A 16,011-nucleotide genomic window follows, 5' to 3' on the forward strand; every position below is an offset into this window, starting at 1 on the left:
GCGCACTAGAACCCCCACACCGCCGGTCGCCTCGTGAGCATGCGTAGCCTCCTTCGCCCCTCAGACGCGCACGCTCAGAGCCGCTCCGGCGCCCCGGCGCCTTACCCACAGCGCAGGCGCATTACGGCGTCGGAAGACGAGGCTCCGCCTCCTTTCCTTCCCCCTGCCTTCCCACCCATTGCGGCCACCTTCGCTTTTTTTTTTTTTTTTTTTGGAGCGTTTCCTCCCAGTGCGCGTGCGGCAAAAGGAGAGCGGGGGGGGAGGGAAAAAAAGCGACAGCGCGAGAAGAGGCGGGAGGGAGGGGGAAAGGGCGAGAGGAGGCGATAAGTGCGCGTGCGCACTGCGGGCTGGGTTGCAGCAGGCAGCGGCGGCGGCGGTTGAGCTCGCGGGCGGGTGAGTTTGGTGCGCGCGGGAGTGCGTGTGTGTGCGCGGGGCTGTCCCGTGTGTGTGTGTGTGCGCGCGCGCACGCGGCGGCGGCGGCAGCCGTTGCGACGCGGCGCGGAGCGAGGGGGGGGGGAAGGGAAGGGGAAGCCTCACCGACCGGCGCCGCCGCCGCCTCAGCCGCGTGGCTCCCTTTCCCCCCTCACGGAACGAGGTGCCGCGCGCACCCTCCCCTCCCCCCCTCATTCTCCTCAGAGAGCGAGCGGGGGGGGGAGTGAGGGGGGCGGCGGGGGGAGGAGAGCCTGGCGCCCCCCGTGTCGCGTGCAGGAGGCGGCGGCGGCGGCGAGGCCGAGGCCTGCTCTTGGGAGGCCAGGCCGGGCCCCTCTGCTGGGCTGACTCACGGAGCGGGAGAGGAGGGAGGGGGGGGGGGTAGACGGCGGCGAGTCAGGCCCGGCCGAGGCCTACCTTGGAATGGGTCTCCTCTGGGTTACACAGTGTGTGTGCGGGGGGGGGAGGAGGAAACGGGGCGCCCATTGGGACAGGACGAGGCCTTGTGTTGCTTTTTCATTGGGGGGGGGGGCTCCCTCAGACCTTTCAAAGGAAAATACGGGGGGGTGTAGTAGCCTCCTGGTAATTGGGGTTTGCGGGTGGACTGTATAACTTGAGGTTTGGGGCTCCTTTAGCTCTTGCGTTGGGACTGGCGCGAAGGAATAATAATAATAATAATAATAATAATAATTTATTTATACCCCGCCCATCTGGCTGAGTTTACCCAGCCACTCTGGGTGGCTTCCAACAAAATACTAAAATGCTACCTATTCAACATTAAAAGGAAGGGAAGGGGTTGGTGGGGACCCTTTGGGGAGGGATCAGGGAAGGGCCAGTGGCCTTTGAGGGGGGGGGGGTCGCCTCCTGCAATTGCACAGGGTTATGTTTTGGGGTCCTGCACCAGAAGGCATTGGTTTTGGAGTTAGGGCTGAGCGGGAGTTGAAAGAAAGAAGGGTGGTTTTCTTTGGGGAAGGGTGTGTGGCTCCTATATGAAGTCCACTCCCTGTTCTAGGGGCTTTACGCCCTGCTGGCTTTGGTTTTGTGGGAAAGAAGGCCTTTGAGGACACGGGTGGGGGTGGGATCTGTCTCAACAAGGGGGTCAGGGCTGCCTTTAGGGGAGGGGAAGGGGCGCTGAGGTTCCCGCACTCTGCAAGGGGAGGCTTGTCCTCAGCTGAACTTGGGAAAGTAGGAGATGGGTGTGGTGGGAATATCCCTCGAAGGGCTGCTCTGCAAGAAATAGAGCTGGAGGGCGTTTCTCCCCCAGAGAATTGACATTTTGCTTAGGGTCACCAGCTCTGCCCCAGTTTACAGCTTAGGGAGATGGCTGGTAGGTATCGAAGTAAGGTTTTGGTAGAGAGAGCTGGAATTGCCCACAGAGGTGTGCATGCACACAAAAGCTTATACCAAGAACAAACTTACTTGGTCTCTAAGGTGCTATCTTTTTATATATTTTGATTGGGGAGCATTGCACTAGATAAGGCAGTGGAAGGGGCTTCAGGTTAGCTGTTGGGGGAGAATTAGATGATTCCCCACCCTCAGGGAAGGGCTGGCCCCAGTTAGGGCTTGATGAAGGAAGGGAGTGGTGCCTGAGTGGGTTGAGAAACTGCACCAGGTTAGCAGAAAGGATTGACTTCCAGCTGGAGTGGGGTTGAAGGTCTGGTTTGGAGGATCAGTGCTGGGGCAGGAAGATGGCACTTGGGAATCTCATAGACATGCTGTCTGGTGTTCCTGGCGGGCTGGTTCCTTGGGGAGTGAGCTTTGGAGTGGTTGATGCATATGGCTACCCTTTGGGTACACACATGAAAGAGTAGCTGGCGGTGTCTTCACCCCCTTGCCCTCAGCTTAGGGCTCTGAACTGAGGAGAGTAGCCCTGCAGGAACTGACAAAGGGGTGGAGAAACCCCCTGACACTGAAGTTTGGGCCTTTAAGTATGGAACCCGGAATATATCTTTAAATTTATCAGATTTCTATACCACCCTTCACCTGAGGATCACAGGGCAGTTTACAGTATAAAAGCACAAAAATACATGCCATAGTAACAAAAACACCCCGCCGTTTAAAAGGCCACGGAGAAAGTTAGGTTGAGGAGGGAGCTGTTGTGATGAATTCCCCCCTCTCTTGTAGGTGATAAGAGAGTGAAAATTGGCGGCATAGCTCCAAAGTATGTGTGTGTGTGTGTGTGTGTGTGTATATATATATATATATATATATAAAATAAATATATTACTGAATGCATGAGAGTATAGCTAATGTATTTTAAAGCTCCTGAATCCCACGAACCATTCCTCCATCTTTGCAGTTTTGCTGGAGAAAGTAGGCAAACTCATTTATGGTTAAGAAGTTGGGAGGGGGAAGATCCTTCTCTCCTGGCTGGGAGGGATGGAGCTCGGTTGGTCTCCCCTGCTGGTTTTGGCATGGCTTGAAGACTTTCAGATAGCTGGCCCAAGCTGCCTGGAAAGCAGGGGAGGCAGGGAGTTGAGTCCAGGGTTGCAACTTCCAAACTTGTTCCCATGCAAGGAGAGGCAGAAAGGTGGTATGAAGCTGCATGTTCCTTTGCAATACCAGCCTTACTGGTGCCATCTCCTGCTTCCCTGGTGTGGGGGCTGGGATCCCATTCACCATAGCACCTCGTTTCCCCTCTGGGCACGGCTTCTGATCCCCCTTGAGGATGGCAGAGGTGTGGGCAGTGACTGGGCTTCCATTGACTAACCCCCTGGGCTGGGTGTGAATGACTGTGACTGAAAGAGGCCTTTCCTGCAGCAGCTGTGTTGCCGCTGAATCTGTGCTTGGTGACTGGGAACCGTATGGCAAGAATTGCTAGGAATTTGGCCCTTACATGGGAAATGCAGTAACTGAATCTCCCATATTTTGATGGGGATGTTTCCCCATGGAATCTTAAGGTGGTTCTGAAATGGGGGAGGGAGGGGGTGCAGAGGCACTGCCCGTAAATGTAAAGGGCATTTCTTCCATCCAAATGCTGTGGTAATCCTTCCCCCCCCCTTTCCCCTTTCCTTGGCCACGTGTGGCGCTCTCTGCAGTGGCAGCTTAGCTGAATCATGCTTGGTGTTGGCAGGAAGAGAGGGAGTCTCCCTCCAAACATGTGGCACGGAGGGCCTCTCTGCCTGATCACTTGGGCTAAAACTTCCTGCCTTTCTCTGCAGCTCCCTCCCTCTTTCCCACTGCTCCTCACGGCAGCGGCAGACAAAAATCGGAAGCACGTGGTGACCTCGTAGGCGCACCCCGTTGCCGTCTGCAAAGGGACATGTCATGCCGCTTAAGCTGTTGCAGTTAACAGTTGTCCTAATCAATTATCGGAGCGTAGCGCGGGTCAGAAGCAGTTTTTGGATGAGGAGGAGGTGGGGTGGCGGCGGCGGCGGCTGGAACTAAAACGAGCTCAGCAGATCTCTGGAGAGGGTAAATGAACCGACATGCTCCTCCCGGCCTGGGAGGGAGTGCCAGGCGGCCATGTAGTAGCTGAGCGGAGCAGCTGTGGCTACAGCCACCACCGCCTCTGCTCCGCTTTGTCTTAACGCTAGGGTGAGCCTGCAGCACCTCCTCGGGAATCCAATCTCGTTTTTCCAGCTCTGATGTAAGATGGGGAGGGTTCCGGACGACTTGGGAGCCATGTGCCTGCACGAAATGAGGCGAGGCCTGGCCTTTGTCAGGGATCTCGTGGCCCGCTGAGAGGCATCCCCAGAGTGCGAGTTGGTAATTTGGGGAGACTTGGCAGCTGGGGGGGGGGAGTGTGTGTGCGTGCCTCAGTCCTTTCCATAGTTGCTGAGGGGTCCTTCTCCTTAGCAGGGATTGGGATGTTAAGGTGCGTTGCTGAGCTCTACCTGGAGTATCTACTCAGGACCTTTTAAACCTGGTGGGTGGGCATCTGCATGCTGAAGCCATTGCTGTGAGTTTTATTTGTTTTTAAATAGAAGGCAAAACTCCAGAATAGACTTACTGCTCATCCCAGTCCTTGGGGCTTAAGGGTCTTACTTGCAAGCCCCAACAAGTGAAGCTTTTTCATTGTACTGAGAACACAAATGGTCTTTTTCTCAAATAAAGCTTTCTCTTCCCCTCTCCCCACCCCAGCCCTAAATTACTTTGCATCCCAAGATCTTAAACCCTTGATTTTGTAATGACTTGCATTAGGGAAAGGCTAGCAGAACACCTTCAGACTCTAAATACTTCTGTCGCTTTTGATTTCTTTCTTTTAAGCTATGCTAAATTTCCATAAAAATGCACTAAACAACTAGTCCAGGTAAGTTTCGAAGTGGGGCTGGGGAGGATGAACAGGCAGCTTTGATTTTTCTCCAAGGCAGGTGCCTTCTCGCATTCCCTCATCTCTGCCTTTGGCTCAGCATTAGTTTAGGGGGCAGCACTTCTTCCAGAGTGTGATGCTCGTAATCTGGTGTAGTTTTACTGTCAAGGCACAGAAGCTGGTCACTTCCATTGCTCTCTCTCGCTCCCTCCCCCCCCCCCCGGCTGAACCTTTGCCAAAATAACTTGTGGCTGCCCAGGCCAAAAGGTATGTGTGCCGGGCAGTTTTGGAATTTGCTTGGGAGTGGGGCCCCTGCCCCGGACATCACACCAGCTTATTTCAGCAGTTGCGCATTCCACATGCTTGAATTAATGGGCGACCTCCGTGCAGTTGGGGCGCCGAGTTGTGCAGAAGTCTTAAACACAACCAGCAGCTCAGGCATCAAGGGTTCCTTTACAGAAGGCAACGTGGAAAGAGAAATTGGTGAACGAAGCTGGTGTGATTTGGGGGGGGGGACCAAAAGCATGGCTCTGCTCCCACACAAACCCCCAAATGCACTACACATGAGCAGCACAGAAACAGGGCTATTGCAAGGCAGCTATGCCCTTGTCACAGGTGAGAACTGACTTGGTTGCGCGCAGCGCTGGAAAAATGTCAAATTCCCATGAGCAGGCATTAGATTCTTAGGTGCCCGCCTTGCACAACACTGGAAACTCTGGATTAGTTCTGCCGCTGCTGCCATGGCAGCTTCCTCTTGGCACGCAGAGATTGCAAGCAGAGCTCTGGACTTCCTGGAGTGCAAACTGCCCCCTTTGCAGAGCCAGACAGCTGGATTTTTGGACTCCCTTAATCCTGTCGGCCGTACCGCCTTGGTTCTTATGCTGAGGTGTGTGTTTGTCTGCCTAAGACTGCAGGCATGCAAGTGCTTCCTCACCCGCCCCCCCCCCCATAAGCTGGCGGTGACTTAAGCGTGGAGCCTTATGGCCATGCTTATAACTAGAGAGCAGCTATCAGCCTGTACCCAGCCTCTTGCCCAGAGCGTTGTTAACTGAGAACTGGCTCATCTAATGAAACGACTTGGCCGGCGTGATATTGACAAGCTAAAGTGTTTTACATGGCAAGTGGTTAACCTGTGGAATTCATTGCCACTGGATATTTTGTCAGCTCGAAAAACAGTTCAGAGTTTTTGCCATGAAAGATTTTTATTTTGGGGGGCGTTAGGGGCTTTGTGTATAAGCCTTGGTAGCTGAATGTGACCTGAGTGCTTCTTCCGTGACACTTCAGAGGCAGTGGCCGTGTATTTCCTCTCCTGATTAAAAGGAAGGTGGGGTTCTTGGGATGCAATATTCTTTGACGTAGGCCAACTTCAAGAACTGTTTCTTCTGAAGAGAACCTAGAAATCTGCCAATTAGAGCTGGGTGCAAAAGAAAAAATCTTTTAAAAAAGAGTTAGAATTCTGAGCCCAGGAATTTGTTCCAAGTCTTGGAACTGAACTGAGCTCACAGCCCTGCCACACAAAAATCCATTCCTGGTTGCCGTGAGCCTTCAGAAACCTTAATTCAGGGGTGCGAGTCACTTTGTTAGCATAGCTAAGCAACCAGAAATCCTTGACCCTATACTTAAGTTATAGACATTTTCCAGCAAGGGCATCAGAAGAGCGTGCAGCTGGAATAAGGCCGAAAGGGGGCCCTTGTAGCCCAGCAATTCTTTTCTTGCAGTGACCAAGTAGATTCCCCAGTGGGAAGTCCGCAAGCAAGACTAGAGCGCAAGGCAGTGACATTCTCTTCCCTGCATATCCAGCAACTGGTATTGAGAAACTTTGCTGCTTCCTAACTTTGGAGGCAGAGCCAAGCCATCAGGGTCAGTAGCCATTGTTGCCTCCAGGAATCGATCTGTACCTACTTTTTATGGATCCCTGCTGTGAGCACCGTTCGATGCCGAATTCTATACATGCACAGGGTGATCACGTGAACTGTGCCTACCTCATCCATGTCTGTGGTTAGCCAGGCATTGCCCCACCCTGACTCCGGCCTAAAGATGAGAAATCGTCCTGGGCTAAACGTGCTAAATGGATCGGCAGCACCAACCCAAGCCTTTTTATTTCGCAAGATGATGCCGATGAGTTTGCCTAACCATTCTTCCTTGTCTTTCTCTCCTCCCCCCCCCAATGCCCCCAGCAGTTTCCATAACATCTGTTCCACCATGGCTGATGACCTAGACTTCGAGACCGGCGATGCCGGGGCCTCCGCGACCTTCCCCATGCAGTGCTCCGCTCTCCGCAAGAACGGCTTTGTGGTGCTCAAAGGGCGTCCCTGCAAGATTGTGGAGATGTCCACTTCCAAGACCGGCAAGCACGGTCATGCCAAAGTGAGTGTGCCTCGTCGCCCACGGCGGCTGGTGGCTGGTTTGTCTTCGTGGTCCTCTTTGGGGACAGCTCTTGGTGTGGATTTGCATGCTTGGCTAGGGCTGCCATACATCCGGAATTTCCCAGACACAGCCGGAATTTATCCATCGAAAATGGTGTCTTGGCGGGATTTTCGAGAATTGACTAAAATGTGTGGGGAAACCCGGACGTATGGCAGCCCATGTGTTGATTTTTTTGGTGTTTCCCCTAAAAAATAGCCACAACTCAACAACTTTGGCAAAAGAACCCAAAAACCCTCAATGTCTTTTGTGTCCAGATTTTCACTTTTTGAAATATGGCAACCCTATGCTTGGTACTCCAGCAGGAGTTTGTGCATGTTCATGTGCAGCAATGTTAGAAACTCAGATATATAAGCTAGGGACCAAATTGCTCCTTAAATTGAGGTTACAGTCGCCAAAATGGAATGTCTACTTGCCATTTGGGGGCAGAACGGTTCTTGAGTCTCATTTTTCAAATGATGGACTGACAGTGATTGATTCTTAGTTAAACATCTGGCTAGTTCAGATGACAAACCTTGAGCTAGGTTAAGAACTCTGAGAACTTAAAAAAGAGCAGTCCCTTGATCCAGGCACAGTCCAGATATATATTGGCCAATCCCTACCTCTTTCTCCTAATGGTGACACAGACCGTCCATCTTCACTTGGTCACTAGTGGCCGATAGCCAGGTGCAAAATGTGCCTGGCTAATTTCAAACCCTGGACCTGTGTAGTACTTTCACTGTAGTCCTCCAGCTTGCCTTTTATGTTGTGCATCTGGGCAGTTGCCCATGAGCAGGCAAAGCATGTTAAATCAGCTGGCTTTTAAGGAGGAGGAACATCAAAATTGAATGGGTTCTGACACCTGGTCCTTGCTGCCTCCCCTTAGTACATTGGTTCCCAAAGTGGGCGGTACCAGCCCAGAGGGGTGCTAAGAGGCAGGCGGTTGCTGGAGGTGTAATGGACTCTCCTGACTTTGAAAAGCTGATATTACTGAATCACATTAATCATTTTTGTTGAATTAAGCTAAATAGTTTAACTTGGATTTTGAATAAATGTGCAATTAATTGTTCTGGTTTTAAATTTTATTGTGTTATTATCTTCCTTAGTGGGTGGTGCAAACCGCTATTCCGAATAATGCTTTTTATAGGGTAGGGGGCACTGGGGATGAGTTTGTGGAACCAAGGGGGCAGTGACCTGAAAAAGGCACTGCCTTAGAAGGTGGGGTACGTAGCGCAAAAAATGCCAGGAGGGCACCAGGTCTGGAGAAGGTGCTGGCCTTAGACAATAAGCCTGGAGCCAGAGGGTTGGTTCTTTACTTCCTCTCCCTGTGACTGTCTGTCTCTCTTTCTGTCCTGGAACAATTTGAACCTCTTGTCGTTCTCTTCTCCATTGCATGCAGCAATGAGATTATTGCTGGCTGAGATTAGTGTCTACATTTATAAACAGCCTTTCTTCCAGTGAGTTCAAGGCAGTTTGCAATATGAAATGCTGAAAAGTAAGGCGCAAGGTGGAATGAAAATGTTGTGTGAGGCTTCTTGGGTCTGCAAAGCATTGCTTTCTCCTCCGTCGCCTGCACTGGTCACCTTTCAGCCACCTGACCTCTGAGGCATGCTGCCATTTAGCTTCTCTATCTCCTGAGATCGTTTTCCAGCCCTTAGCCTCAAGGAACGACTTGCTTTAGAATGCGTTGAGAGGCCTGCTTTTTTGCCAAAAATGCAAGGCAACATATATGTTTAATCTCTTGAGCTCTGTTGGCAACAGTAGTTGTAGCCCCAGACATCTGGAGGGCACCGTGTTGAGGAATCCTGGCTAAGTGGTGTACAAAAGTACCCGGAGTTTCTCAGTCTGTCTCCTGAGGCTGTGTTCTCCTCTCCTGTGAAGAGCCAAGAGACCTGCTTTCTTTGCATGCCAGTGGCGTTGTTAAGTCACCGGTAGGCAATGCATTCTGGTGGCTTTTGGAGACTGTCTGGATGATACCTGGACACTTTAGTTTACAAGGTGTGTTTCTTGGTGTCTGGGGCTAATCAGGTTCTTGGGGGCAACCTTTTGTGGGATAATCACTTTAGTACCTGTTTGAATCTCCCCCTGCCCCAGTCAGCGGTTCTCAACCTGTGGGTCCCCAGATGTTGTTGGACTACAACTCCCATCATCCCTGAGCTCTGGCCTTGCTAGCCAGTGGTGATGGGAGTTGTGGTTCAACAGCATCTGGGGACCCACAGGTTGAGAAAGGCTGGCTTAGATGGACTAGAAATAGAAACCAAAAAAAAGGGAGGGGGTGTTAAAAGTAATGCTTTGAACTTTGTGGAAGTTCAGCCTCTGAATTAGATAACCTGAAAAGTTAAAGGTGAAAGGCCAGTGGAGAATAGACTGCAAAACGTGGCTGTTGGTATTCCTGATTTATTTGTTTCTTAAAATAAAAAAGGTAAGTATTGAGTGTATAAATAACCCACACCATACTGCAACCCTAATGTGGAAACTGAAAAGAGGGAAGGAAGGAAGGAAAGGGAAAGAGCTGGAGGCGAGGCCTAGCTGTTGAGGGAGTTCGCAGCTTGACAAGGAGACTGGTGTGCGAGGCGCAGAGAGTCCAGATCGAGCGGAGGTAGATACAGTGCCAGTGGGATGCCAAGGGATCTGGTTGCAGTGGACCAAAGCGTGCCCCCCAGTTCCAGACGGGGTGCGTTTGTCCCTGTGTCTGCCTACCATAAGAGAGAGAGACTGCATCTGTTGAGAAGGGGGCTGGCCTCCCTTCCTGAGACAGAACAAGGACCTTGCCTGTTTCCTCCGGACTTCTCCTGCAGGGAACACCTGGGTGCTTTTTTAAAAAAAATGTGTCCCCGTTAACATCCTGTCTTCCTCTCCACCCCCACTGTAGGTGCACCTTGTTGGCATAGACATCTTCACTGGGAAAAAATATGAAGATATCTGCCCTTCCACCCACAACATGGATGTGCCCAACATTAAGAGAAATGACTTCCAGGTAGGTGGGTGGAGCTGGGTGGGGTTCACCCCCCCCCCACTTCAGAGATGGGAATCCCAAAAGTAGAGGGTTGGTGTGCACCCGCTATGGCCTGCCTGGCTTGCAAACTGGGTAGACTGCTAGTGGTGGCTGCTGTAGCACGGATAGGCAAAGTGGCCCTCCCACACAGCAGCTGCGGTGGGCAATGGAGGCAGGCTTCTGCCCTTCCAGAGAAATCTTTTTAGCTGTTTTGGCTCCTCTCCCTCAGTTTTGAGCGTTCATATATGATTCTTGCTACCGCTGGATGTGCCCCAGGGACTGTTAGTTTTGTCTCTTGGCGTGGGATTGTTCCCTGACAAATCATCTGCTGTTACAAACTTGGGGTGGTTTCAAAATGGTGGCAGGCCAAGGCAGCTGGAGGAACAGACACTCCTTCCTTTCCATGCCAAGGTGAACAGGAACAGGTTATTATTGTCTGTTAAAATCAATAGTTTCTTTTCCACTATGGCAACTCAAAGCAGCTTTAAAAAACTGCTTGCATTAAAACCTGTGGGGAGAGTGAAATTCACTAAAATATGTCAAACACTCTAAAAGGCCACATGGGCAGTTAAAGAGGAATTTTTTTGCCTGGTGCCTGAAGGTACACAATGATGGCTCCAGGCCAGCCTCCCTGCGGAGAGCATTCTGCAAGCAGGGCGCCACCACTGAAAAGGCCCCGTCCTTCTGTTGCCAAAGTGCTACTTCAGTGAGTTTTTTAAGTCTGGAAGGTGGCCCGATAGCTCAGCGCTGACTGTTCTGCCCTCCTTCCTTCCTTTCCTCCAGCTTATTGGGATCCAGGATGGGTACCTCTCCCTGCTCCAGGACAGCGGGGAAGTCCGGGAGGATCTACGCCTTCCTGAGGGAGACCTGGGCAAGGAGATTGAACAGAAATATGACTGTGGCGAAGAAATCCTGGTAAGAGAACACGTCAGGGGCCGGAGGGGAAGAGGCCTACTGCTGCTGCCGGCCTCCCTCCCTTGGCCCAAGTGGTTTGTGTGTTTGGGGGGGGGGTGTATTTAACAGCAGCATTCCTTAGCCCAGAGAGGCCTGGGATGGCAAAGCATGGTGATGACTGAAAAGCAGGGTAAAAACAAGTTAGAATACCAAATTCCAATCCCAGCCAGACGCAGAAATGATTCCATAAGCCTTAAAATTCTATAAGCACCATGTTTTCCCGTCCAGTGTAACATAAGCAACAGTGGGAACAAATTAAGCTTTGTTAGGGAGGAAGTTGCAAAGTTGAGCTGCCCAGGACCATAGACGGCCTTGCCTGGGGTTCCCAGCCACCAACTGGGAAGATTTTCTTGCGGGTGGAGTGGAGAAGGCGAGAGAGCATGCCTGGCATTGATCTGAGTGTGCATAAGGCAAAATGCCCTACCGCTGCTGTGTCTTTGAGGACATTGGAGATAGACTAATGAAGGAGGAGGGAAAACGGGGCGCTGGTCCTCAGCTGCACGGTGGGGTGTTGGACAGCAAACAGAGCAGGTTTCTTCCCTGCTGCTGCTTCAGGTGGCAGGGCTTGGAGTTACTCTGCAGCTCAGAGCACCTGCTTCCCTTGCAGAAGGTCCCAGTGGCATCTTCAGGTGGGAAAAGACCTTTCCCGTATACCTGAAGGAACGTCTCCACCCCCATCGTTCAGCCCGGACACTGAGGTCCAGCTCCAAGGACCTTCTGGCGGTTCTCTCATTGCCAGAAGTGAGGTTACAGGGAACCAGGCAGAGGGCCTTCTCGGTAGTGGCGCCCACCCTGTGAAACGCCCTCCCTCCAGATGTCAAGGAAATAAACAGCTATCCTATTTTTAAAAGACATCTGAAGGCAGCCCTGTTTAGGGAAGTTTTTAATATTTAATGCTGTATTGTTTTTAACACTCAATTGGGAGCCGCCCAGAGTGGCTGGGGAAACTCAGCCAGATGGGCGGCGTATAAATAATAAATTATTACTATTATTATATATTTCTCTGCCTGAAACCCTGGAGAACTGTTGCTGCCAGTTAGAACAGGTGCCCGTGAGCTAGGCAGACTGGTGTGACTCAGTAGAAAACCGCTTCTTACGCACGATACCGGCGGCTTTGGCGAGTTCTCCTTCGCCTGGAGGTCCTCAAGCAGAACCCGGATGCCCATTGTGGATCATGCTTGGTCTGGGGCTAGCAGGACCTCACGACGGCTGGGCTCTGCTTCCACAGTCGGGAGGCAGCGATGCTTCTGAACGTCGCTTGCTGAGAACCGCAGGAGGAGGGGGGCTGTTCTCGCACTCGGATCCCGCTTGTGGGTTTCCCATAATGATCATCTGGTTGGCCACTGTGAGAACAGGATGGTGGACTAGAGGGGGCCATTGGCAAGAGCCCTCCCTTCCCCCCCCAAATAATATTTATTATTTTCAGTAGGTAAACATAATAAAAAAGAAGAGATTAATAATAATAAAGACAAACAAAAAATAGGAGAAAAAAGGAGAAAAAATAAAAAAGATACATACAACATATTGTCACTTAATTAATTAAAATTAAGTACCATCCATCTTCAAAAACATAGTATTTGACTTCCTTGAATCTCTTCCATCCGAATTTCTTAGTAATTATATGTAGCAAAACCATATCACAGTCCTAATCATATTACATAACTTTCCTTATCGTACATTTTCTTATTTGTAAATTTAATTCCATTTTAATCCTAGGCCTAATTGTTTCTTTCAAGTGGTTACATATCTCTAAGAGCCCTCCTTCCCTTCTAAGCTCTTGATTCTTGCTTGCTTGCTTCCTCCCTCCTCAGATCACCGTACTGTCTGCAATGACCGAGGAAGCTGCAGTTGCTATCAAGGCCATGGCTAAATAAAGGAACCACAGGTGAGTGCAGACCCAGATTGGAAGGATGCTCTCCTGCTCGCTCGAGATGGAAGGGGAACGTGCAAGGCTTTTGTGAGAGATGGGAGAGGAGTCGTCTCTTACCTTCCTGCCACTGTCACCAACCCCTGTCACCAACTTCTCTTCTTTCTCTCCCACCTTGCAGGGCAGCAGTTTCAACTTGTTATGAACCAGAGAGGATCGCAACCCGCAGACTGTCAGATTTGGCTCCAAACCACCCAAATCTCTTTTTTTTTTTTCTTTCCCCCCCTCCTCTAAAAAGCAAAAAAAGGACAAAAAAGCAAAACCCTCCCACACCCACTCACTCCCTTTTGAATTAAAACAAAAGAAAAGAAACTTTTTTGTGGTCTTTTTAAAAGCAGAAAAGCTGGACGCTTAATTGTATTCCTTTTGTTATTATTTCACTTGTTTTGGTCCCCCTCTCGCCCCGGTCCTCCCAGTCCCCCTCCCCTCTCTCGGGTGCTAGTGACACTACAGTTGTTTTCTGGCAAGAGAAGTTGAGAATTTGCACTTAAAAAAAGGAAGAAAAAAAAAGAATAATATTTAAACGGCTAGAAGGAGGGGGGGAAATTGCAGGAGACTCTTGTTGATTTTTTTTCTCTCTCAAGTTTTAATGCTTTCTGTTAAGATTGGTGGCAGCGCTGAGGAGGGAGCTGCCTTTCCCCCCAGAACGACAAACTGAGCAAAAATTAGAAAAAATTTACCGTTGCGAATTGCGAAGAGTCGCACTCTTAAACCCTGTCAAATGTGTTTGTTCTCGTGAGCGTTTTCTGTTGAGGCAATGTGGGAAGGGGAGGCACGGCACCCTCTGCCGTCGGACGCCCCCCCAGCCCCCGCATAGTGATGGTTGCGGCAATTTGGTAAATTCTTTTGGGACGGCATCCTTTCTTGTGCTTTGGAGGTTAACCCATTAAATGTGGTTTTTTTGTGGGGGCGGCGGGATCACTGCTCTAGTTGCTGAGCTTGCTTAAAACTCCCTTCTTTAACCCCTTCCCTTCTAGAGCACAGAAGGCCCCCCCCCCCCAGATCTGGAAGTGGGGGGCAGGCGGTGTTCCTGCCAAAGGCACGGAGCTCTGCCCCCCCGAAATGGGAGGAGAAACCCGCTCGCGGCTGCCTGGCGAATGACACACTTCTCTCTCTTTTTTTGCCCCTCGCCCTCATCCCACCTGGGCTCTGATCCCTGTCAATCATGTTCAAGGACCCCCCCCCCCCTTTTCCCTGGCAACCAGTGCTGTCGCTGCCTCCCTTCTGTCCTTGGAGCTAGCTAGAAAGTCTCTAGCACGCACCCCCCACCCTTCCGCCTCAAGCCCTTTTCCCCAGGCTGGGTAACTGCGCATCCCCCACCTACGAGCTGTTCAGGGTAAGGGGGTCTTCTGGGGTAGGTAACAAACTAGCCCCCACCCCACCCGCTGCCCATTTCCTTGGTTCATATTTACTCCCCTCTGCTGTTCACAGGTCAGCGCTGTGGCCTCCTCCTCCCTCTCCCCCTGTTAATCCAACACATTTGTTAATCAACCTCAATAAAAAAAACAAGTTTAATATGAAAAACCCTTTTCTGGCTGTGTGTGTGTGTAATTTGTAAGGGACCGGGGTGGGGGTTACGTTACCGGCAAGTTCATTAAAACTACTGCATTATCATAGAATTGCAGAGTCATCCAGTCCAACCCTTTAAAATGCAATGTACCACCGTTTGCAACCGGGTGGCAGCCTTTTCCTGGGGCCAGTAGCTGATCGACATTCCCCAGAAAGGAAGCTCATGGAAGCTTAAGACTATGCACTCACTGCAGGGACAGGTGCTAGACGAGGCAAAGGGGGGGGGAGTGTAAAATTTAAATTAAATTTCAGTTCTGTGTGGTTTTTTTCCTTTTCTTTTTTACAGTTTACAGTTGTACCTCATGTTACGTTCTTTCAGGTTACGTCCTGCGGCGACTCGAAAGTATCGGAAAGGGTTACTTCCGGGTTTCACCGCATGCGCAGAAGCGCAAAATGACGTCACACGCATGCACAGAAGCGAAGAATCGCAACCCGCACGTGCGCACACTGCTGCGGATTGCGTTCTTTTCATGTTCTTTTCAGGTTGCAAATGCAACCAGAGGTACCACTGTATAAAAATGTGGAGGTTTCATAAAGATATGTGCCTCTCTTTTTTGTCCTGACCTGTGAGGTTTTCCCTCCTGCATTGAGAGTTTCATAGAATTTTTGTTCAACAAACTACCTGGAATATTTGTTTTTGATGACTGTGACGACAGGGCAGTTCTCAGAAGCCAGCCCCGAAAATTTAAAATTTCCTGATCTCATGTGTTAATAACCGAGTGGGGCGTAGGGAGAAAAGAAAGATTACTTGTCACGTTAAGCTCAACCTTACTGGCGAGGGGCCAATGTGTTTGCAGTGCGTTTAACGGACAAAATGTCTCAAACCAAAGGCCAGTGGCTGTTTGTACCCCATGCCCATTAGTGAAACTGGCGCAGGGAAAAGCAGGCTTTTTGCCTCTCTGTACAAAATGGAGGGCAGTCCTTTTATGTACAGAAGCAGGAGTGGAAAACACGACCCGTGGGTCAGCTGCCGTCTGAAAAACATTGGTATCGCAGCTTAGAACAATGGGCAGTAAGTTTACATACATTTCGCTTTTAACCTGACCTGTGAGTGCGCTTGGAACTACAGCTACTGCAGGTGCAAACACACAAAAAAAGCTGCTTTTCCTAGAAATGGGGGACTAGGGAGGCGGGACTGACAACAGGAAAGCACTTTGGACCCTTTGCTCCTGGCAGGATTCAGCTGAACAAGCCTTTAGGTCTCTTCCCACTGACCTGCCCCAAAGTTCGAAAACGGCCTGTTTATACTCTTTAAAAGCTGGTGGCCTTCAGACATGTTTAGACTACAACTCCCATCGGGCATTAGCCAAGACATCCGGTCCAGAACGTGATGGGCACCAGCTCGGGAGAAGTGTCATACTAAATTATGAACGACGTGCAAAATTTACTTGCTTTGCATACACTTGATTTTAGGGAAGCCACACTGTTTCCTTCCCTCCCTCTTAGAAATACAAATGAGAGTCCACTACCTTCCGGTCAGCT

The 16,011-nt window shown here is 50.6% G+C and overlaps 1 protein-coding gene across 2 annotated transcripts; it reads left to right on the plus strand.

The window, feature by feature from the left end:
* The first annotated feature begins 250 nt into the window (after positions 1-250).
* On the plus strand, positions 251-14,484 carry EIF5A (eukaryotic translation initiation factor 5A). Of its 2 annotated transcripts, none has more exons than XM_080977831.1 (6): positions 251-393; positions 6,862-7,048; positions 9,957-10,061; positions 10,863-10,994; positions 12,845-12,918; positions 13,082-14,484. In XM_080977831.1, the coding sequence occupies exons 2-5, from the start codon at positions 6,884-6,886 to the stop codon at positions 12,905-12,907; spliced, it is 465 nt and encodes a 154-aa protein (XP_080833957.1). In that variant the 5' UTR covers positions 251-393; positions 6,862-6,883; the 3' UTR covers positions 12,908-12,918; positions 13,082-14,484. The 2 variants fall into 2 exon arrangements, with proteins under 2 accessions (XP_080833957.1, XP_080833958.1); XM_080977832.1 differs by having other exon boundaries at positions 285-393; positions 6,859-7,048.
* The last annotated feature ends 1,527 nt before the right edge of the window (positions 14,485-16,011 follow it).

This window comes from Podarcis pityusensis, assembly GCF_964106645.2.
Source record: "Podarcis pityusensis genome assembly, chromosome: 13".
NCBI classification, from domain to species: domain Eukaryota; kingdom Metazoa; phylum Chordata; class Lepidosauria; order Squamata; family Lacertidae; genus Podarcis; species Podarcis pityusensis.

Excerpts from the sequence above, each read along its gene's own strand:
- EIF5A (XM_080977831.1), top strand. The coding sequence starts at position 6,884 with ATGGCTGATGACCTAGACTTCGAGACCGGCGATGCCGGGGCCTCCGCG. Across the intron at positions 7,049-9,956 it reads GCAAGCACGGTCATGCCAAA|GTGCACCTTGTTGGCATAGA; the intron begins GTGAGTGTGCCT and ends CCCCCACTGTAG. Across the intron at positions 10,995-12,844 it reads ACTGTGGCGAAGAAATCCTG|ATCACCGTACTGTCTGCAAT; the intron begins GTAAGAGAACAC and ends CTCCCTCCTCAG.